At 36.6% G+C, this 24,508-nt stretch overlaps 1 protein-coding gene across 2 annotated transcripts in view; it reads right to left on the minus strand.

Moving 5' to 3' along the window:
* OTOG (otogelin) overlaps window positions 1–24,508 on the minus strand; it is a 107,372-nt gene that overhangs the window by 71,310 nt on the left and 11,554 nt on the right. For both annotated transcript variants that reach the window (XM_035328323.1, XM_035328322.1), the window contains exons 5-21: window positions 22,848–22,940; window positions 22,486–22,640; window positions 21,981–22,099; window positions 21,362–21,567; window positions 19,612–19,742; window positions 18,680–18,786; window positions 17,688–17,797; window positions 16,748–16,873; window positions 15,654–15,762; window positions 14,746–14,792; window positions 13,703–13,848; window positions 8,838–8,970; window positions 7,693–7,870; window positions 6,098–6,222; window positions 4,431–4,643; window positions 2,786–2,951; window positions 2,255–2,329 (exon numbers count right to left, since the gene is read on the minus strand). In XM_035328323.1, coding sequence (XP_035184214.1) covers window positions 2,255–2,329; window positions 2,786–2,951; window positions 4,431–4,643; window positions 6,098–6,222; window positions 7,693–7,870; window positions 8,838–8,970; window positions 13,703–13,848; window positions 14,746–14,792; window positions 15,654–15,762; window positions 16,748–16,873; window positions 17,688–17,797; window positions 18,680–18,786; window positions 19,612–19,742; window positions 21,362–21,567; window positions 21,981–22,099; window positions 22,486–22,640; window positions 22,848–22,940 — 2,239 coding nt within the window. The remainder of the gene's footprint in view (window positions 1–2,254; window positions 2,330–2,785; window positions 2,952–4,430; window positions 4,644–6,097; window positions 6,223–7,692; window positions 7,871–8,837; window positions 8,971–13,702; window positions 13,849–14,745; window positions 14,793–15,653; window positions 15,763–16,747; window positions 16,874–17,687; window positions 17,798–18,679; window positions 18,787–19,611; window positions 19,743–21,361; window positions 21,568–21,980; window positions 22,100–22,485; window positions 22,641–22,847; window positions 22,941–24,508) is intronic.

The following is a 24,508-nucleotide window of genomic DNA, read 5'->3' on the forward strand; positions in this document are numbered from 1 at the left end:
TGCGAAGTATTATTGTCTTCTGTATAATAATGAAGCATACAGTACAAATCAATAAAAAAGACTGTGTTTTCACTGAAACTTAGAACCAAGAAGAAAGAATATATTGCCATAATGCATAAGGATAATTAATTATATTTCAATCTTTTGCTTTCTGTGCAACATAAAGTGCAGGACAAGGCCTAAAGATAGCAACAGTTGCATAGTGTGTTATTATGAGCAGTTAAAATACACAAATTGAGACAAAAATAGCTACAGAAATTTATCACTATACTACTCTCAAACAGATTGGTGCAGTAACAGCAAACCAAGCCCTGTTCACAACGGGATCATCATAATCTAAAAAGAAAATGCAGCAATTAATGGAAAAAAAAATTATATTGTTACTGCAAGGTACCCTGTTCTGGGCATATACTCTTACGTGAAGATTTGTAATACCGTTGTAACCATTCAATATTTTTTCTTCACCAGCAGCTTAGAACTCTGCTGGAAAGCAAGCTATTAGCTTATGTGAAAATGCTGACAACTGCAACAGTTGTACTCACCCACAGGTAAAACCCCAGTGCTGAATATAATACAATCACAAGCTATTGAGACTGCAACTATTTTTTGTACAGAACTGGGCTGAATTTCTCAAAGCAAAACACACTAAGAGCATATTGATACTATTGGCTTTTCTCAGCCACTCCTATCACGAATCGTTAACAAACCACCCATGTGAAAACATCTTACAGTATCATTAATTTTTATCTCATTTATAATGAAGTCATTTCAATAAATTTGCTTCAATAGTTTTAGAGTTCTTGGCTCCCAAGAGGAAACTGAACTGCACTTGTTAATTTTTATACACGTTGTCCCAAACTAATCTTGATTCTTCAATATGATAGGGATCTGGAGTAGCGAGCTACTGTGATTTTCTTACCAGAACTAAACAGAACCATCTGTTCATAATCAGAAACTAAAACAACCCTAACAATTCTATGCTAAGGAAAATTACAAAGAGAAAAAAGTTAGTGTATTATGAAGCTTGTAATAACATATATCTTTTACATTGCAAAGTATTGCACAGATGAGAACAAACAAGGACCCTACATGAGATGCTACAGCAAAGAGAGCAAGTGAACTACATAAAACTCAATCTTTCTAATAAGATATTGCATGCAAGGAAGTACTAAATAACATGATATTGCCTACTTATGTACGATTACAGCCAAACTAGCTTTTAGTTACACAAAACAGTAGAAAATCTGGTAGCAACTACCAGGGAAAAATGCAGTAGTAGTGGCTTCAGTTCAGGTCCTATGCTTCACTAGAAGAGGACCTGAGCCAACCAACCTACTTCAACACTGTTCTTTTTTTTTTTTCTTTTTTTTTTCTCCAATAGTGAGGAAGCCTCCAGTACACCTACTGCTAGTCAGCTAACGCATCCTGAATTAGATTCTGCATGCGCTACAGACACTCTGTTGTTACATTCAGGGTTGTGTGCACACTACAAAGAAGTGCAAAGAAAAACAAAGGTAAAGTGTCCTAGCTCAAGGAATTGTATGTAACTCAGCCAAAAGACAAAGAAGTACCAAAGGAACCAACAGGGAGGCAACACAAATGCTGGCATGTCAGCATCACAGTCAAAACATTTTTAAAACAACTAGTTGAAAACAGTAGAACAGAAAGGCTACTCCATAGACAAACAGAAGAGGAAATGACATTTTTAAAGTGGAAGTTCCAGAGCAGAGGCACTTGAGAGGAAAAATCAATATCATAATTGTTTCTAACAAAATGACTGTGTTTGAAAGCTTTGTTCTCAATGAAGCTATATACAGCCTGGTTATAAACATTGCAAGTAAAAGTCATGGCTAAATAGGAGATTGAGATTTCTTGTTCTATCTTAAGGCCCAGTAGCTGTAAATCAGTAGATATATTTTAACAAACATTCATGTGAAACAAACTGCCAAATACCAATATAACTCCACTGAAATCAATGCAAAGATAATTTTTGCTTGCAGTCATTTCTTTAAATAAATCCATTTGTGGACAATCACATGATCAGTGTGCACTCAAATATTCACCACAGCCTAAGTAATTAGCATAATTAAATCTCAGAAAGTGCTGGAGTTTTCTGTGTCTCTTCATGTAAGCTCAGATGTACAAAATATCAGTAGCTTTTCTTTCTACTCTGCACTTCAGTATGTTGCACTGTAAGCACAGCAACCTGAAAACATAAGTCCTCAAGAGGTTCTGTCCAAAAGAGTTACCTTACCATTTGCCCAAAGATGTGACAACATTATCTCCAGGGGGATAGTCAATTCCTTGAAAATAACAAGGACATTCATTTCTGGAGTAGAAGAAAAAAAAAAAGAACTGTTGTGATCACCTCCTAAATTGAAAGTAGAAAATTCCCCTTGACTTAATAAGTGCTATTCAAATTATTATTTTTTTTTAGCTGCAATAAATTGACCTAGATAACTGCCAATATATACTGCCATGTATCTTATGACGTATCAATTAATAACAAAGCAGAACCTCCCCTTATCAATGGACAACTTTTGTATTTCTCACATACAGAAAGAGGTAGTATGTAACAATTAGGTTTGGTGGCATTGGATGAGTTTCAGTACTACAACAGAACTATTTTTGATCAACATCCAGGTTCTACATAATTCTAAGATCCTGCCAATTTTGCAAATGCACAGCATCTACAGGTTACATGTTTATTATCTCTACCCTCTGAATTGTAAATGCAGTGGTATGAAATAGTGACTATGACTATCAGAATTGCAACTTCACCTACCTCTCTACACATCTTTCAGTCTTGGAATTCAAGTACATTCCAGAGGGACAAGCACAGCCTTCAACACAATCACTGCTGCATGTCTCTGGCACAGACAGTGCTTGGCAGGTTCTGCCACAGGTAGATACACAAGTACTGTACTCTTTTGTATTTTCACATGAAAGAGCTGTCCAAATGAAACAACGCTCTCAAATTACTGTGCAAGAGACTCAAGTACCTCCCAACAGTTTTCTGATAAACATCTCTACTCTTTCATTCCCAATTACATCAAATTCCACTAAAATTGCTATCTTGGCACCATGCTGTGTAAACTAAACAGATGTAAATCCACAGTAATAACAAGTACAATGAAGTCAGTGCAGTTAATCCAGATTTATACTGGGGAAACTGGACAATTCAAGGTTTTCGTCTCTGACTCTGAAAATGCGTGGTTCTCATGCATGGGATTTGGAAAACTCAAAACATCTGAAAGGAAACATTACAAGAAATGAATAAAATGTGTGCACTTGGCATCTGTTGCACAGTACCATCATAAGTTTTCTTATATATCCTATAAAGCCCTACTTAAAACAAAATAAATTCAAGAGCTTGAAATAATAGTAAGAAAACATTTTAAACCCCTCAAGCTTGACTTTTTACATATGTTCTTATAAATATTTCCTTTTTTTCAAAGCAAAATAAAATTGTGTTTTGAAACAGATTCATTTAGTAACAGTAGACACAGCCGTTCATGCCACAATTAACTCAAGCAAGCTGTTTTTCTTTTTTTTCCTTTTTTTTTTTTTTCACAGATATAAAAAGAGATAAGCCAGCTTGGATGAATTTCCCAACATCCTCTTTATCATGCACTATGACATGGATAATTAAACAATGTGATGATAATTATCAAATGTCAAATCTGAACATTCTTTAGAAAAGATTTTCACATTGCTTCTGGAGCCAAGCCTACCAACACAGCAGGGGGTTCAGTTAAGGGCTGCTTTATAGGGTCCCTAATTTTATAATTTTTAAAAACGCCTAACTGCACTACATCTCCTATCAACATATTTTGCATCACTAAAAAAAGTTCATATGAACTGAAAAATAATGTTATCTACTCCTCTACTGGTTATTCATTACAAAGCAGGTAACAGAAGTCAGCTTTGGCCATCTCCATAATATCTGTAGTCCTCCATTCATCTTCATTTAAAAATCAGCATTTCTCTACGTGTATTTTCAGCACTTTATATGCATTTCAGCGTCACAGACACTGAGAAAATAACCTCTTGGAGATTGTCAGAAAGAGTGGAAATTGAAAACAATACAGAGAGAATTGCTATATACACCAACATAGTTTTTCATTTCTGTCAAGGGTTCATTTAAAGAATTAAATAAACCTAACATCTACAACAACAACAAAAAAAGAACAAATGTATTTACACAGCTAGTGAATAATAGCAACACGGGTAGGACAAGACATTCAAAGGCATGTTTCTTTGCAAGAAAGAGCCTTATCCTACTGTGATAGAATTACCTTATCTTACTGTGATAGAATGACAATCAGAAAATAACATTGAATTAATATAAAATTTGAAATGAGAGAAGTGGATTAATTCTAAAGTCTCCAAAAAATAATTATTAAGAGTGCAAGTGAAAGGCAACTCACCACAGTCTGGGACACCTCCTCTGAAATCTATTATAACTCCAAATCTTTGGCAATGATGAGCATAATGGGCCAGAGCAGAGCAAAAACAATTCTGTCCACATTTGCACGTGTCTCTTCTGCACTGCTCAAAATAGGGAATGGGACTCAAATAGGGGTAGCATGGAGCAAAAAGTTCTTTCGTAAGGATGCTACAAGCTTCCGCTGCATAAGAAGCTACACAAATAACAGATTAAACACTTTCAGTGGGGGAGTTTAAAAGGACTTGGAAGAGAAAGTGTTTTCTATGCAATGCAATTGTTATTAGTTATGTTAATAGTTATCTAATTAGTTAATAGTTATCTACCATTGCTATACATATATCAGTACATTTCATATCAATACAACTGTTACAACAGGACAGAAAAAGTTAGCTGTTCATATCTTTGAGCTTGTTCTTGGAATGATTTTAAGCTATTTGGAAAACTTATGATACGCAGACAGTGCCTAGGTACAGACTCCTATTATTAAACTGACTCAATGATGAGGGTTAGGCACAAGATGCCAGATGCTAACCACTGTACTTCATAAATACACAGGAGAAGATATTTCTCGTTTCAGTAATTTCCAGTAACTACTTCAAGTATGTCAACATTTTAAAGAATAATCTGTTGTTACCCTGTTACCCATTGTTTCACATTGGCTAAGGCTGCAACCACGTTCGCTTGTTACACCCACTCCAAACACTCATCTTAGTATTTTAATTCTGAATGCATTTCATGCTTGTGCAATAGTGGTCAGGAAAATCAAAATGGTACATTAACGTACCCAGAAAAAGAAAAACTGACACCTTCCACAATAAAAGGGAAATTAATGAACTAAGACCTCAAAATTTCCATTCCAGAATTCTGACTTCCTATACGGACCACTGATCTTTCTATGCTCATGTCCGAACCATTAAGAATGCAGCTTCTTTTACATTGTATAAATACTCAGAAGACTGGACAACTTCCTAGCAGGAAATATGATGATTTCCTATCACAACTGAAGTTACAGGCAAAATTGTAATGACCATTTTACCCCTGTATCTTGTCTAGAAGCTTGTACAGTCCAAGATGACAAGTAGTAGTAATTCTGAGAGGGATATAGCTGATGAGCTACCAAGTCAGTCATTATTAAATAATGTCTTTAATGGCTAGGTATGGTTTTCATTGCATCAGCCACTATATCATGTTTCCCCAGTCAAACCCTTTCAGCCAAATGTAAAGGCTGGCAGAGCATAAATATTGTTCGATTACTTTTTCTCCTCCATAGCACACAACTGGAGTGTTTCATTTTCTCAGTATTTTGAAAAATGAGTACTGCAATACTTTTCAGTAGCAGCATCACTAAAACTAGACATACTACCAACCTTTCATGGCTAGCTTTTCACATTGCAACTGCAAACTAGAAATTTGACATTGCTTTTCACATTGCAACTGCAAACTAGGGTATTTGAAGTGCTTATGCACGTAGCAGAACATACCTGAACAATGCACTAAATAATTTGTTAGGGGTTTGAGATAAATAAACATTACTCCATTTTTCAGCAGGGAGGACTGGTTGTTGCTTTTCCTGATCCAAAAAGGAAACCCAGCACACATGTAAAATAGAAATGCAATTGTCAACAATATTTGACCATCACTGCCCACCTGCCTGTAGATGAATATCACATGGATCCATTTGTGAGCTATCGTGCACAAGCACACATGCCGATGAAGTTTTCCATGCGCTTCCAAACAGCTGTGGAGTGCTTTCAGTTACTCCAACTGGAGATCTTTTAGAAAACAGAAGTCAGTCACAAAAGATACAGTGAATTTACAGAATAGCCTCATTTCTACTACCTTCCTCACCAGAGCTGATTGAAGCTCCCCTTCCACTGCACTTTTCCCCAAAGCACTGTCAGCTAATGTTTCAGGGCTCCTCTCTCTCTTTCCAGGCAAAGACCCAGAAAAGAAAAAGAAGATGCGCTTCAGAACCATTAGATATTCTGTACGAAAGGATGGATCAAAACAGACCTAGTTCCATTTTCACAAGAGAGTGAAATGGAACACTGTTGTCCTCAAATTCTGCACTCTCTTATTCATAATTCTGCCTTCAAAGTGATACCTGATCTATTCTGATCTCTCCTCTACCTACAATTTCCTGCCTGTTCCTGGTAGCTGACTTCCCAGGTTCTCTACTCTCTGCAAGAACGAGGAGGGGGTAGAAATCCAATGGTCCAGAGATACAACTACAAAAGCAATTAGATACCATTAGGCCTGGGAAAGCAGAGGTGCAGCAGAAACTGAACACAAAGACTGATCAAAATAACTAAAGGACCATAATATGGTGTACAGAGAATGATCAAAACTATGCACTTAAATATGGTGTATCACACACTAGATAAAAGATGCTATTAGACATACAACCAGTAATACTGTGGTGGATGTGTTGCACAAGACACCACTGTCTATGAAAAGTCTTTTTAACTTCAAGAAATTGTTAAAATATATATTTTTTTAATGTGTGGAATTATCATGGAAATTTTTGCCATTTTTCTATCAGTTCTGACAAATTCCAACTTTGAGACAGTATCTTTCCTGCTTCTCCTGCCCTTTTTTTTTTTTCCCTTGTTAACAAAGTATTCTGTCATGCTCTAAATTCACATCTCCTTCTCCCCCTTCCATTAGGCTGTTTCATCCTCTGGAGGCCAATTTATTTAGTATCTGCAGGACATGTGCTGCTAGGAAGCTGGGCATAAAGTCTAAGATTGATTGTGATGCTCAGGCAGCTCTGACCACCTTTCACTGCATTACAAGTGAAGCTCAGGCAACAGCCAATTCCTGTTGCTGGCCTGCAGGCACTGAACAATGAAGGCTCTGTTGGAGAGAGCAGATTAGAGCTTGTAGCAGAGAATCGGAGCTAGACAGAGACAGAGGCTTTCAGGGAGGGGGGATAAAGTTCCTTACATAAGCCAGTCCATCTTTTGGACAAAAACATTCAGATAAACTAGTCCTCAGTAACGGTATACATTTCACTGTATTTCTGTATTCAAATACTCTAACCAAAACATGTTTTGAAATTATGTTTGAAGGTACACATTTTCTTTTAGCGAACCATAACCTACTATCTAACCCACTAACACCAAACTTTAAAGTAAGGTATTTTTGTTATCCCCCTATTCAGCTTCAGTATATATTTGATCTACCACTCTAACTGCAAATATTCATGTATTGGCAAATAAAAATCTTGGAATTATTCATACAAAAAGTCATCCTCCATATTTCCATTGAAGGTTCCACAAAGGCCAACAGTATCATCCTTCCACCGTCCATCAGCTTGAAGATAAAGCCTCAGTCCTTCTCTGTCATACAGTATCTGTAATCCAATGTTTGTCTTTACTTGAAGAAATATAGAGGAGAGCTTCCGTATTTCAAATAAATCTAGTGAATAAGAACAGAGATTGTTGAAGGGCAAAGGAAACCTGTATGTAGTTTGTAGTGCTCTTGTCACATCACTTTTTTTTAATGTCATTCTTATTTACGGCACATTTTGTCCTACTCCAGCCCCATTCTCCCCAAATTGTTCATTTATCCCAAAAGGTTATATGGAAATCAGAATTTAAAAGAGAAAACAAGAAACTAATGATAGTAAAACTCTTTGACAAAGCCAAGATACTCCAAAGGTTAACTAAAAGTAAATCAATTTAAAGATGCAAACACTGCAGATAACATTCTCATTCACTTTTTAGACAACCTACTCGTAGCAGCAGAAATTTTCTTCCTGGATTAAATCCCTTTTTGGGAATTCTCAAAGAGCCAAGTCTCAAAAGACATCAAATAAATTAGTGATTTGCATATATCACACTCACTAAAGCTAACATTGATCCTCGCAGAACACAGTCCCATATTCATATGTAGAATACTTGATATTATCTTCCAGAGGGAGAAATTTAAAAATTCAATGAAGAAAAAAAAATAAGAAAAAGTTCCTGTCTGAACATCTGCAGATTACATGCAAAGGGTATGAGAGGGCTCATTCCACTTCGAGTTGTTTACAAAAAAGGGAAGAGAAATTAGTCAGGAATCAGAGAAAATTTCCCCTCAGAAAAGAACTAACCAATCTTATAAATGTGAAGGATGGCATTTGGGCTTGTTAGAAACACAAAATATTCAATCTTAACATAAGAGACACTAGCTCAGTATAGCGATGCGCAACAATTAACATCAAAGCACCAAGTACATCAGCAGGTAAACTGTGAAGCATTTGGTCAAAGATTAACAATGTTCATATTAACAATATATCACTTAGTATGTTAGCAATACCAATGACATCACAACATGTATATATGGCATTAAAATACCACTTCAGTGCTTGATAGACTTTATATGCTCATATATTATTCCTTACCATCTGCATAAGGCAGGTTAATTTTGTACTGGTCATATACCAAAACATCTCCTGAATGAGTCAGAGTAACTTGCCTCTTGGGGTCCTGTTTAAGAATAATGCTGATTGATTGGATACATGATCCATCCTGGTTCTACAAAATAACATAATTAAAAACAAATTTGATTTTAAGTAGGATACACGTTAATAAGAGTGCATGTGAAGTTATTAGGGAGAAATTAAAAGTTATAAGCTTTATGTTGGTTCTTAGCAGAGTGCACTTGTAAAACATACATCTTTGCAGCTAAGGTACAAAAATTAGTTTGTTGTTATGCGTTTTCTTTTAATTATTTCAAAAGTATATTTAAATACAACTCTACTATGTTATGCTAACACAGCTCAAGTGGGATTAGGAGAGAGAAATTTAAACAACTCTTCCATAGCTTAGTACAAATACACCTGCAATTCATGAGACCCAATGAAACAAGACCCACAGAAGGTGAGTTCCTACTCACAAACAAGGCTGCATTATCCACATGGCAGTGCACAGAAGTGTGAATTTGTACTTCTCATTCATTTAAAACGTGTTCTGATACACACAGATTCTCTTAAAGCATATTTATGGTGTACTTGTTTTTAAAAGCAAACGGTAATGAAAGACAGAAGCATCTTATAAATCATTATTTAAAAACAGCATTTAAGTTAATTATTTCTAGGGAAGAATTGTGGAGTGAGTTCTTAGATTCCCTGGATGAATACTGAATTAAAGAAAGGCAGCATCATATCACAGTATCTAACTGGCCTGACTTGCTTATTTTTATTACCATTGCTTGTTCCTACCACCATTTCAATTCTCTAAGTCAGTCAAAAACATCATTCAGGAAAACCATGCGAAGGAATACTGTATTTCAGTCAGCATGAAACATATTCAAAAAAAAAAGAATCCTAGATCAACCTCATATACCTTACCTACGCTCATCTTCTTCACTGGCACTGAATGCTCAGCATTACCAAAACCAGCCAGTCAACTGAAATCCTAAAAGCAAAGTATTGGGACTTACATCCTAAGATCTCAAAACAGAAGAAAGCTAAATGACCTACACAGGAAAATTTCACGAGAGCTTAAAGATCAAGAATCAAATTCAAGTTAAGTGTTTTCATCAAAACTGAAGTCAACTACGGTACGTGTTCTGTGTGAAAATAGATTTCTTTCCATTCACGATTTTAGTGCATTATTTTCACATTTCTAAGGACCTTTAGTACCTTATGTACTAAAGTAGATGGCATACAGACAGATTTATTTATTTACAAACCTTCAGCTATTTGTTTTAACTTCAAGAATAAGTGTACTTTGACCTAAAACCACTGAAATTATTTTTGGAGGTGGATAATTCCCAGGACAAAAGCAAGACAGGAAAGCCTAATACAGCCAACAATTTCTAACCTTTAGCAGAGAGAAACATCCAAATAAACGGACAAAATTGCCTATGAGAGAGCATATGAAAAATCCTAAAGCAAGTCCTGAAACTGGCTGGTACCTAAATGAAATCTCAAGCTACTTAGTATTCCTGCATGTTTCATGTTACAGGAGTGATCTTCAAGAAGACACCACGCAGGTGGGAAGCAGCACAAGTCTGAGGCCTATTGAGTACTGAATGTTTCCAGTGTATCACAACAACAAATACACCTGTACTAAATAACATGGCAACTAGCCAGAGAGATGATTAGCACCAGTCCGTTCCTATCAGAGTTTCTAGGTCAGGACTTGCACCTTTCAGAATAGTTATCCGTACCTGGGCTTTTAGTACCTCTGGGAAAAGAATGCTTATTAATCACAGAAGACCATCAGAAGTTTTTTATTAGAATGAATTTAATCACTCGTCAATTTTATGAGAACAATGTTCTGTCACAGTGGATCAGGCACAGAAGTAGACAGAGATGTCTTGATGTCACCTCAGCATGCTGTAATTTGCCTTGCTCCGTCCTGAAAGACATCAGAACCAGTGTCCACCCTTACTTTCTCTTCGCTCCAGGAACAAACTAAATTTCTGCTAGTCCTGTTATATTCTTATCTCTTTGTTCTGGATTCAAAGGTGTCAGCTTATTTACATTGGCTTAGTGTTTTGGGGGTAGACAACATCTGCCTGTTCCCACAAAGCAAAGGGGACAGCACTCAGCTGCTGTTTTGTCTGTTCCAGCAGGCATCACAAGGCCTTGTACCCATTCAAAAGGCATTCAAGAACAGTGACAAAACAAGGCTCCATCACTTTTGGCATGCTATTAGCTCATTTTACTCTAATCTTGATAATCTCTCTTTAATGTCTCATAATGTCTTATGTATCAAAACACGTGCAGACACATGTGAAATCACTCAAAGAGTGACCTAGGTCTTTCTGCTGTAAATTGTTCATTGGTTAGTTTCCAGTCCTGAGCTGCATTCCAGAAACATCCAGCAGAGCTGCAGGAGGCCGTGCTTCTCATTCTCACTGCCTGCCATGAAGATGCAACTGTTGATGAAATAGTAAGATGCCAAGCATCTTCAGTACTGAAAAAGGCACTGAGCAATACTTCCTTAAAAAAATCCCTGCCTTTGGACAGACAAGATAGCAACAAAACTGTATTGTGGTTAGCACCATTAACAGCATAAATTGAGATAAAGGTTTTCATTTCAAATATTTACACTCCCACTGACTTGCACTGAGACTTGCATGACAGGGGGCAAATCTTGTCCCACTTGAAAACAATCACTACAGCTGCCAGGATCTCTGAACAATACTAGGTGGCTCAAAGATGCTGAATGAGAAGAGATCATCTGTCAGTCCTTCAAGTACCAGGGGTACACAGTTACACACAGTGGATAGTGAAGAATAAAAATCATTCAAAAATTCCATGTCTCTAAATACTAATACAATAACAGTCTTCCGTCAACAGTTGTAATTATAGAATTAAACTTAAAAATATTGAATTCTAAGAATACAAACTATTTCATCAGTTCAGCCAACGCTCCTAGACTAATGGCAAAGACAACATCTGCATTGTGAAGGCATGCTCTGGCAGCTTATCTTGTTGCAGCTTATTTAATTTCTGTGCATATCATTCAGCTGCAGTGACTATAAATTCATAATTTTGCCTACTTTTTAAGAAGCTGAAAATAAAACATACCAGCTCCTACCCACAAACCAGAGCCAAGAGCACAACTCTCCATAGGATATACATTGCTGCATGCTATTGACAAAAGCTTTATTATTCCTTCACACTGAAACTGAAGGAGATATTCCACCTGACAATTATTCTGTGTTCCAATGAACTGCTCCTTTCACAGCAGTGCCCCTGCCAACTTTCAGCAGGTGTTTCCACAGGAATGGACATTTCTCTCACTAGACACTTAAAAAAAAAAAAAGGCACAACAACAACAACAAAAAATCTTCAGACGACCTTCTCATCATACAGACTACAAAGCCAGCAAGGTTGTCACCTGAAACTCAGATAAAGTTAAGCTGTGCTGATCACTTGACCAATTCTCCTTCCAAAAAGTGCTTAAGCAAAATTTCACATCATTTTCAAATCACTTGTTGCCTGATGACTGTTTATGTCATCGGCTCTAAGGCACTAGATGACTGGGTTCTTTGTGATTCAAAGAGCTAAAAATCTCCTCAGCTATTTTCTTTCTGGGTTTTTAATCTGCGTGAATGAGATGGGACTGATAACTTAAAAGAATTTTAAAAGCATACAAATCTCAAACCATCGAGAAATATGAGGTTCTACATTACAAGTCTTTTAGCTTCCCATTTCAATTCATTCATTCTTATAAATGGGAAAAGCACATGGGATGGTGCCTAGGGAACCATGAAGCAGCTCCTCTGCCAAGTGGTACCAGCTATCTGATAGTTAGACACTCAAACTGCTGCACTGAAGCCCCACACTCCTGCATTACAGTACACACAAAACTGCTCTTACTACCCTCTCAACACTTTCACGTTGCTATCTGAATAAGCAGTATTTAACCCCGGAACAAACCACATAAGCCTCTGATCACCCACCTGGCTGTAACATTCAGAATGCTTCACTCAAAGTGGAAAAGGTCTGTAAAAATCTGTGCATACTACAGACTGATCAGGCTAACTTTGTTAAAAGATAGGGGAAATATGAAGCCCAACGTGTAGCAAAAGCCAAAAGAAGCTTATTTTTTTTCACCTGCAAGCCACTTGAACACTTCGACAAAATCCCTCAGTCAGGACAAAGTACATGCAAGAGCTATTGCGAGACACTTTGTGTCAGGAGTGCTGCATAAAGCCAACTAATTTGATTGTCACTTTCCTCAACAGAAGCATCACCACAACTAACCCAAAAGGAAAATCTCTGTCTGTTTTGGATAGGTGTAAGTAGTTTCTAACAGAAAAGTGAATGAGGCCTACAACACATATCTTGCACGTTGTCATAGCAGACATTTGCTTCAGACCTCTGTTGTCCATTGACAGACTTAAATGTCAGGCTAAAGGTAGGGCTGTGGGCATCTGCAAGAAGTCCGTTGCTTCATTTGAAGCAAAATGCTTAGAGTGTTGTTGCTTTGTTTTTATTTTAAGGATCCTGTTTTGCTGATTTTCAATCATGTAAGTAGAGGACACAACCTCAACATACAACAAACATTCACAAGCTTCAAGGACTTTCCAACGTTTGGAGAATTTTAAGCTGAGAGTACAGATATATGTCAATGTTTATTCTTTGTTTCACACCTCTTCTATTTGTGTTTCCTCCAGGCTGTGATATATAACATGGTTGCCTCTGAGCCTTCTTTTCTCCAGGCTAGACAACTCAAGTATTATCAGCCTCTGCTTATCAGACATGCCTTCAGGATACAAACATAACAAGAAGGTTCTAAGCCTTACCTGTCCACAAGGAGTATTTTGCAAGGATATGGTAAACTCTCCAGATGTACGGCTTTTTGCCAGAATATATTGGCAGGTAGCTTGGAAAGTATATTTGCGCCCATCAAAGGTCATGAAATGAATGTCTCCTGAAACTGAACATTCAGCTGGAAAATATAATAATGGATTTAAATATGTAGAGAAGATACAATGCATTCTCAAGAGAGATTGCTGTAGAGTTCATACACTCTGATACACACTATAGTTTTTAAAAATTGTGCTTGCATTATAACTATGTACTAGGAAAATGGTTAGGAACTGTACCCCATCTTTGCTTTTGTCAAGTTCTTATGTGACACCCGGCCAAGATATTAAAGCAATTCTCCCCCCTCTATAAGGCAATAATACGTGTGCTTCTTACTTTCTGGGTGTGATGTGTGGCTCTAAAAATTGGATATCAAGCACTCTCTCAGTTTAGTAACAGCTCTGAGACCAATGCTTAAATCTTTCCACAGCTATAAGAACAATGAGGCCATGGGTACCTCTAACATTCAAAATCCTTTTGACTAATCTCTGTAGTTTAGTTTCCTATTGGTGAAGTGGGAATTACACCCCCCATTCCACAGGCAAATTGAGAAAATAATTAACTGACGTTTGTGTAATACCTAGGTATGACATCGAGTACTGTGAGGAAAAGCAAAACAACAAAAAAGCAATCTTGCACTTAAAAACTCTTGCATGAACCGTATCAGTAAGTCTGTCAAGTGAAGACTGCAGAGGAAACTTTAGATGAATGCCAGGAATAAGCAGATAGTGCCATCTATCAGAGATGTTACAGCAACCCAGGGGGAGACAAATTACTGAGCTAAGTCAAAAGGCAGATATGCCTGCTATTCAGTTCACTTTAATACCCACTCTACTTTGTGGGTAAATGTGTTTATACAGAGATGCAAATAAAAATATAAATTATATAGTGAAAATATAGTTTTAAAATGTTAATATTAACAGCAATATTTTACCCCAATAAAGATATATAAAATGTATCCGAGACTTTTTTCACATACCTGGGCATGTAAGATTTGTACAAATCCATTTACCTCCAATGCAAGTGCTGAAATAAAAACAAAAAGGTTTCTTATTTAGATTTTAAATTCGAAACACATATGGCTGTTCCTCAGTTGTTTTTCCTGGTCTCCTACCTCATGAAGCAAGCACTAGATGTCTAGAGTCTCACAAAATGACACAGCAGAGCTATCACATTCACTAGAACATCTAGCAGCTGTGGCAAGAGCTTGTCATGAAGATGTAATGAGTGAACTCTCACCCATGCATCCGACACTTCTCTTTTTAGCTCCTTGATAACAATTGTAAAATCTTAAGGATTCTTAATACTCAGAAGAATAAATGCATGCCATTTGAATCTTATTATTAAAAAAAAATAAAAAAACTTGAAGAAGGGGTCTGCAAGTGCATCTATTTTCTCCAATTAAGTTGATTCAATAAGAGACATTATCTCTTTCTACAAACCTTTCTGACTGAAGCATATAATTAACATAAAAATTCCCAGAACAGCAACTTCATGTCATAAAGATATGACGCTCTCACATCCATGTGAAACAACAAAAGAGGACAGAAACAGAAATCAAATAATTCCTGTAAATAAAACCTGTTAAGGTTTTGAATTCCATATTCCTTTTAGTCTGGGGAAGAGCTCACGATGAAAAGATTTCTGAACATTTCAGTATTCTCTGTAATATCTGTGATTTTGTCTTCTTCCCCATTAACAGCTCTATAGTTTCTTTAAATTTCTCTTAGTAACAACATGTCTATAGAACAATAGCTTTTGTATGTAGAAACTGTAACAACTTTCCAACTTCATTCAATTTTAAGTGAAATAGGCCTTAAATGACTTCTCTCTCTTGTGAATATGAAAGGATTAAGTCCACAGCATTAAAAAAAAAATATTACTAACCAGTTATTACATTCCTCATAAACCACAGAGCCTATGTCAAAAAAACTTCCATGGTAGTCACAAGGACAGTCCATAGGCTTGACACACAATCCATTTTCATAAATTAAGCCTACAAGAAAAAAAAAATTATCAAGAAAAAATTAACAATATTTACAAATGGCTGACAGAACTAACAAGCATACCAAAGAACACCACAAATGGTCACATACAGTAATAAAAGTGTAGGGTATTTGGAAGTAATTTTAGTAGAAAAATACACACATCAATTTTATTACATAAATATTACATGGACCAAGTTCCTAAATTGCTTGAGATACAGCAAGTGAATAATAGCATTAATCATTGTTGTTTAATACTGTGGAAAAAAAAAAAAACCTGCTGTTTTATTTGGGTACCCTTCAGTTCTTTTTTGACACCTTTACAATTCTTTGTCTGTATGTTTTAAGGCATTGTTTGTCCTTATTATACTGTAGCAGTTTTTTCATTTTCTTTGTTTTATTTTTCAGTGATTCCATGATTAAAGAGCCAGAAGCTAAAAGAGATTACTATCCCATACAAGATGAAATGTATGACAATGATGATCATACTTTTAAGTTGTGAGGGTACATATAAGAGGCAGGACTTGAAGATCCATGGCATATCATTTTCTCTAGAATGAACAGATAGGATTACGTACCCAAGGGAAGCCAGTAACAAAAGGAAAATGAGACAAAAATGTTCATAAGCACCTGACCTTGCAGGCATTCTTCAGGGAAAACAACAAACAAGCAAGCAACTATGGGAATCAAGAAGCTGGCTCCCTCTCCTGTAAAACTAACAACAGAGCATAACAAGTTTTTCACTGCACTGCAGAGCTCTACAGCTAGAATACAGATCTGTGCTGAAACCTATTCCTACTTGTTAGATTGAGGAAAAGGCTCTTGTCACTGAGGAAAACATGGTTGTTCATCCACACTCTGTTTGCACTGTATTTATAAAGAGTTCCTGTTAATGCCTTAATCTAGCCAGGCCATGTAGGTATGTAAATCTTGGGGAAAATGATCAGAAAGTTAAATGGAATCAAATAATACATATTTGAGAATCAAAACTGTTACCATCCGGACAATAGCATCCATCAATGCAAGGAAGCTCACTGCCAACACACTGTGATTGTTGATGACATGAAACAGGGCAACAGCTGATGCATTCGTTGTAAGTCAAGGGTTCAAGACAGGTAATCACTACAAATCAGAAAAAGATAGAGAAATGAAGAGCTCTTGGGTTGTTGCCCATGATCATAAATAGATTGCACATGTTGATTTTAGATATTTACTCTTTGGTAACTCCATTCAGTATCCTTTGTCCATAATGATGAAAAAATGGCTTTCATAACACACACAGGGTAGATGTATATTCATAGTCCATCCAGTGCAAGTGCACCAAGAAGTAATAATCTTAAATTACATAATGGGAGATATGGGGAAACTTTCTCACAGCAAAACCATTTAAATTCTGAGACCAGCATAAAAAGTCATAGAGTATCCATTAAACAACATTTTTGGAAACACACAGAAAATATTCCTGCCACAAATGACAAATCAATTTTGTTTCTGCCTCCAGACTGGTGGACAAAGCAGGTTATCTCCTTCAAAATTACCTTCTGTGAATTCTAAGACTTCCTCAACTGCAGTTCAAACAGATATTTGAACACTCACAAAACATTTTATATGTCAGAAATCTATGAAGTCTTGGCTAACATTTGAGAGAGTAGCTCCATGACAAAAACATGATGGTTAATCATCTTAAGGAATCTCTGATGTTTCAGTAAGAAGATTCTTCAAAGCTCCAAGCTTATTAAAATGTGTTCAATATACTGAGCACAGATCACACAAAAAAAATCCTAACCCTTATGTAGCACTGGAGTCCACAGTTATGCTTTTACTGAACTGTATTAGTTCACAATAGGAGGAAGGACAAAGTAAAATTATGAAGAGCATTTTTTTCTCAAAATACAACCACTAAGCAGTATTTCCAAATATGAAAGTGTCTGCATACCACACTGCTGAAAGTGTTTTCGCCATCCCTGCAGTGGCTTTCCTGCTTGGGCACATGCTCTGGCATATTCAGTTAATGCTCGACACCAAGTTGCATTATCAACTGCTGACCTTACACAAATAAAAAATTACATATTATTTTCTCCCTACATTCAAATACACGGTCATAACCTCATGAATGCTTCTGCACTGCATACATCACATCGTTTGTATTTACGTTAATAATATTTTAATGTACTGTGTTGCTTGAATAGCTTAAAAGCCTTAAATGGATATGACATTCTGCAACACTTGAAGACAGCTGATCAATATTTGAAATCTGATGCTAATTTCCCGAATAAAAACATGAAAACCAGTGATGCAGCAATGTAACGAGAGTTTCATAGAGATCTTGATTTTTACAAGAGGAATAGCATCCAACAGAAGACTTGCAAGAAGAAAGCATAAGATTTCCACATCATGGTACAGGAAATTGAAACTTTTTTCAGACCTGCCTGTTAGGCAGTCAAAACTGCTTTGAGAAGCATTATTCCAGATTGTGAAATGATAGCATAAGTTCAAAAAGTTCCTGTGCATGCAGGTAATCCATTTCTTCTTTTTATGTTAACGTATACTGCTTATAGATGCCCAATTCACCTATTCACTATTACTTTTCATTAAGATTAGAAACACTAATGATGTCACACATTCAGCATGAAAACTGATGTCATATTGAAAGGAACGTAAAATAACAAAGTTATTATGAAAATAGCTGAGCCTGGTTTTGGCCACCCTTACACCAAGGAAAACAAGCAACTCCACAGAAGTCTCTGCCAGTAAAACTAAAACAAGTGAGAAAATCAAAGCATTCTACATTATTACTGGAATTTTAGATATCAGCTGGCATGCAGAAAAAGAATCACATCGCTTTTGTTTATCATGAGAATGAATTGTACATGTTAAGGACCATGTTTATTCTAACAGCTTTGGAATTACTCAAGAACATTCACTTACATGCAGAGATCACTGGTGCAGCTTGCCATAAAAGGAAGAGGACTCACATATTCATGACACTGTTCAAATGGAGGATGTAACAGAACATCACACAGAGTGTATGCCCTCTGAAATTAAAGAGATTGCTGTTGTGAAAATGCTTTCAAAAAGTAAATCTAAGCAGAAAAATATATGCAAAAACAGAACAGACACCTCTCAGGCTATGGCTAGGAATTCCTTCCCTCTCATCAACTAGAAGCAGTGGCTAGCAACATATTACTGTACATGACAGAGTAATCTTAACGCTGAATCCTTTATCCAAGGTTGTGCCAATGCTACTAGAACATCCTTTCCTAAAGAAGGGCAGACAATGTTGCAGCTAAGCCTAGATGACCTGAAATAGTCTTTTAGTTAAATCATGTAGTAAAAGGCAACAGAGATAACACACATCTTGCATCAGCTTTAGCTTCAAAGCATTTCATTTCAGGGTTGTAACTTCACAATATTACTTACAAGGAAAACTACTTTGATACGGCAGACTTAAGTAACAATATTTTTTTTGAACACTAGCAAATAAAACATGCTCCCATTCTGGTTTCAGGTGCCTACTTCTTCCTATCCTTCCTAAGAGGAAGCAGCTCTAGAATGAATTCCTAACTTGATAACTTTTCACTCATTTAACCCCAGATTCAAACACTTATTTTGGCTGCTATGCAGAGAGTATAACGTCTCCAAAACATCAAAAATTAAATTATGAACTCATACAGAAAACTGTATGAGGGAGGAAAGAGGGAACAAGGTAAACACTGTTACAGCAGCCATCTCAATCCAACTGTCCGAAGGAGAACTGAGAATATTTCCAGTCTCCTTCAAAGCACTAAGTCAAATTCTGGTTCTAATAAGAATCTGATCTAAGAGGAATGTCGTAATAATCCTTTTGTGCAGATCCAAACCTGTAAAGATTCATGGCTTTGTGTCAGGCAGGGTGGTACACTGAGAAAAGTGTTATCCCTATTGGCTGTTCCTTGTGGAGGATTTTCCTGCCAACTCTCCACAAACTCTGTTACATCCTCTGTCAGTTTTCCTAAACAAGACACACACACAGTCAACACGGCGATTTGGCAGAACAACATTTCTATAGGCTTTACCAGGGAAATATATCAATAATCATAACACTATATTAAGCAGAAAAAGCCAAATCCTATCTAAAACTAAATGAATCAGGTGCAAGTCTGAAGATGATCTGGTCTTTTAAGACACAGAAAACCCTTTTGAAGTAAATACAGGAAAAGGTTTTAGAACAGCAGAAAGAAGAAAACTTAAGTCACGTGATCTGGCAAAAAAAGGCTGTAGGAAGTTGGACTGTGCCTGTTGTAGTCCTTGAGTGAAAGAAAGGAAAACAGTTGTAATAACTGGTATATGCATAGTTCTATGCTGCTCCTTCATATGGAACTTTTGATAGATGGCCTAACGCCCCCAGAATAATAAGGTATCCCTAGGTCACTCCAAGGGTACGATATAATGAACTATATTAACCAGATAAAAGTGTGACCTTTCTATACGAGTAGAAATGACCGTGCTAGCTTTAAACAAGTTAAGAAAGGTATTATCCATCATAGAGATGTGGTTGTACCTTGATTAGTATTCAGATTACCCATGGATGCTATCATGCCTTTTCTGTGCTACTACTGCTCCCCAAGGTAGTTGGATAAAGGCAGTACACAGTGCATCTACTTGTGCTCCAATTACAGCTTTATGCGACTGAGATATCCCCAGAAGGATGAGAGGGTAGAGAAAAGTCTGATGGCAATGAGCACAACAAGCTATTGATCTCGGTATTAATTTAAGCATTTTGTTATAGTGAGTAAGCTATTCAGTAGAGCTAAAGTCTGATCCTAGTGCAATGCTGATGCTTTACAAAATTGAGTGGCACACTTAAACAACAAAGGAAACCTACCATATATTGTACTTCAAGCTTTAAAATAGTACTCTATAGAAATATTCTAATTTTAAAGAGCAGGAGCAGAGGTAACCATTCCAAAGCTATCATTTCCAGAAGTTTTTATTGCCTCGTTTGAGACACCTTTTAAGGGGCCTGATTTCTTCCTTTGGTTCTTTTTAATTTTATAGAGGTCATCACTCAGAATTTTTTGAAAGCCAAGACTCTCGTAAGTATCTGAGGTTGGCATCCAAGGAACTGGGACTCCAAGAATCACTGCTCACTTCTGAAAGCATTAACATAAGTGAAATGCCAGATCAAAAAGGGATTTGGCAGTCTTCACTGATTTACTAACTAAAATTATTCATTTTTTTTCCACTAGTAGCATCATAGACCTCCACAGGCTGCTATATAAAATTGCTTAGAGGGCAATGAACATTTAAAAGTAGAATTTTATCTTTTAGGTCCCAGCAATTTGAAGTACAAATACCACTGTAAGTAACAGAGTACCAGGCTATAAGCATGCTTTAACGGTGACCCCCCCAAGAGCCCCATCCATACTGGTATCAGCCCTCTTCATCAATGTTCTCATCTACCAGAAGTATTTCCATATCCTATTTTTCATTTCAAAAATTCCAAGTATTAAATTCAATTAACATTACAATTAAAACCTAAGTAAAATAACATTTTGTTCACCTGGGGAAAAAAACAAACAAACAAAAAATCCATGGTTTTACACAACAGGGATTAGTTTAAATACTCACCATAACTAGTTTCAAGATCATCATGCAGGATAGCATTATTGTTTCCACACAGACCATGTGTTTTGCCCAGGTACTCTGGTGCCATTTTGATATACACTGCAGATGTACCATCCCAAGCGAGAGTAAAGGCGTATTGGTGCCTGACTAGAAAATACCCAGCTAGCTTCTGGATGTGTAAGTTTCCAATAATGTAAGGTAACTGTAGGCTGCGAAACAGGACAGAAACAAAAAAAAAAAACAAACAAGCAAGCAACTTTTAATGAAGCAATAACACTGTTAAAAATGTTACTTCATACATCGTAAAACCACTAATGTAAATATGGAGTAGCTGAACTAAAAACAATGAAGATGCAAATAAGAGACAAAAAAAACAAATCAAAGGGTGAGTATCAATAGTTGTATTTCTTGATATTATGTACTTCTTGATAATGCATGCTGCTTATTTAGATATTGCCTTCCACAGACACTACTCTGTAGATGGGGAGTGCTTACTACAGCTGTGGTCTGGAAAGTTTTTAAGCTACCAAAAAATAAGTCACCTTGTTTACATCTCTGTTATCAAAACTGTACCATGATATTAATTCTATCATTACAGCCTCGGAAACGCAAGTATGATTACCCAAATCCTTTATAGGTCACTTCACTGCTCATCTTTATCTGTTCATCTCCGGAAAAGAATAAACTAATGGACCGCTTGCAAGAATAAGGAGAAGAATGGCATTCAGGATCATTATTCACCTGTCAAATAAAATTATTAGTGTCAAAGTTAAGATTTAATTAAATTATCCATAATCCACATGCTACACTACTAACGCTCACAATCCCACCCTCAGCATGTGGACAAATAATCCTACTCTTCCCAAAAATGTGAGTAAAATTTGCCATCCTTTTGGAGCAGTCTTTTCACAGCAGCAGCAGGTTTAGAAAATATACACAACAGTTTTCTTCCAGCTACTTGTATTTTGTGCAAGATTAATTGATAGCATGTATTACTTTAGAATTGGATCTAGGTTACATTCAGACTGCCAGACTATCATCTCAAATTATTCTTAATCTCCTAAAATTATTGCATTATTTGCATGTTCAATAACAGTAAAAGGGAATGTAGAAGTGCAGTCCCCTACCTGTATAGAAAAACTCTGTTCATCTAATTCAGTATGTCTCACAAGTGCATACGTAGATTTCCCAGAAAAATAGTAATACAGTCCATCAAAAGTTTCAAAGTGATATTGGCCCCATGTTCTGCATATATGATCTCTTTCAGCACCTGTGTTGTAAACTAACAAAAGGAGAGTCACTTGAGAAGTACTGCTGGTTTTTAGATTTAATCTGTAGTTGCAATGTAGCTATAATGTGATGTGTCATCACAGAAAAGAGAGGGTAGGAAAAATAGCAGAGGATGAAGTAACATTAGGAAAAGGGTAGTCATTCTCGCAGCTGTTGGAACCTGCATGCAATCCCAGAAGTCTGTCTTCTTTCTACACACCTGTCTGACATCTTGGTCCAGTTGCATTAAATCGACTGCAATTGCAGAGTTCTCTGTAGACACACTCACCTCCATTAAAACATGTAAATGAACCTGAGTGGAAAACCAAGGCACATTAAAAATAAATGATAATCTTCTTTCTTAAGACACAGTTCAGCTACTGATCTTAACTCCCAGAATGCCAGATGTTAGCTTAGCATTTAAATGCTGTGCTAGCCCAGGAGAATCCCACAGGTCACCATAAACAAGAAACATACTTAAAGCTTCACCATAAGACACGTAACCAGATACTGCAAGTTCATTGCATGTTTACAGAAGGCCAAATCAAAATGGCTATGATACCTTTCAGTTAGTCTGACATACTTTTAGTCCATTTATTTACTTAAATAAAGCCAACAGGTATTACAAAACAAAGCAGCGCAGTGCTTATAGCCCTACATGCTGCAAACGTTGCATGGGTAAACTCTACCAGAATAAGAACATGCTACCCTAGAAACACAGATGTCCAGATCCCAGCTGCAAATCTTTCAGCTGTCTGCCCTCCCTCCAGGTTGCAACTTTTAGGTACATTAACGACAAACGCTCTCCATAAATGCACATGCTTGTACTTGTTTCTAATTTTATTAGACACAAACTTTTAAGAAAGGAAAAAAAAAAGTTCAATTACAGTAAAACTGCAGTAGAGAGAGTAAACTTTGACTTGCAACGGCAGGTGTGAGCAGAGAGAGAGGCAGGTATCTGCTTTATTGCAGGGAAGGTGCTACAAGGTAGAAAGGCATAACTTGTTTTTCTTTCCCCTGGGAAGATCCCCACAAGTCAGCCAAGTCAAGTTTTCACGGTGCAAGGAAAGGTGCACACAAGCAGAAGCAAGCTTCTTGCTACCAAGTTCAGAAGTGGTGATGAAATGATTTTCTAATCTTTATCATATACTCACTTATTTCGCTAACATTTGACCTTTTAAAGTTTGCTTGGGAAAGCATTTGTATTTTAATAATTGCATATTATGAAAAAAAAAAAAAAAAAAAACTATAGTCCTTCTTAATTTGGAAAATAAATATACTAATATTTAAGGACTAGAACTAAGCACACAAGTTAAAAATATTTCAGGAAGAAAAACTGAAGTTTCATCCTTTTTATTTTCTTTGGCTTTAGAAATACAGCATTCTTAAAAATAATCTCAGATGTGAATTGTGTAAGTGCTGTCCTGAAAACCAGAATTTACAGAAAAGAACCTTTTCTTCCACTTCAGTGAAACACTGATGTACGGAATGTTTAATCAACAAAGGTGTACAAAGAAGGCCTCACACCACCTTCAGGGTTTTGAGAAAGCTATACTAAATAGGGTTTAAAGCTTTGCTGATGCAGGCAAACTAATGCAAGCTCCGCTTCTGACAGACACTACAATATCTGCAATTTAAACAGAATTAGGAGGAAAGCCTGCTAGAATACAGACCACTTTTTTATGATTTCATGGGTCACGACACTTTTAGGTTTTATTCTCAGTTTTGTCTTTTGCTAAATATACAAACATCAAAAGTAGTCTCTAAGCTGCTTTACAGAATGGTTGACGTGTTTTTCCATAAACTGATTGTAAGGTAACAAATGCTTTCAAACAAGGCAAGAGCTGAACACTGGCATCCTACTGCTATCGAATGGATGCT

Source organism: Oxyura jamaicensis, chromosome 5 (genome assembly GCF_011077185.1).
Source record: "Oxyura jamaicensis isolate SHBP4307 breed ruddy duck chromosome 5, BPBGC_Ojam_1.0, whole genome shotgun sequence".
NCBI lineage: Eukaryota > Metazoa > Chordata > Aves > Anseriformes > Anatidae > Oxyura > Oxyura jamaicensis.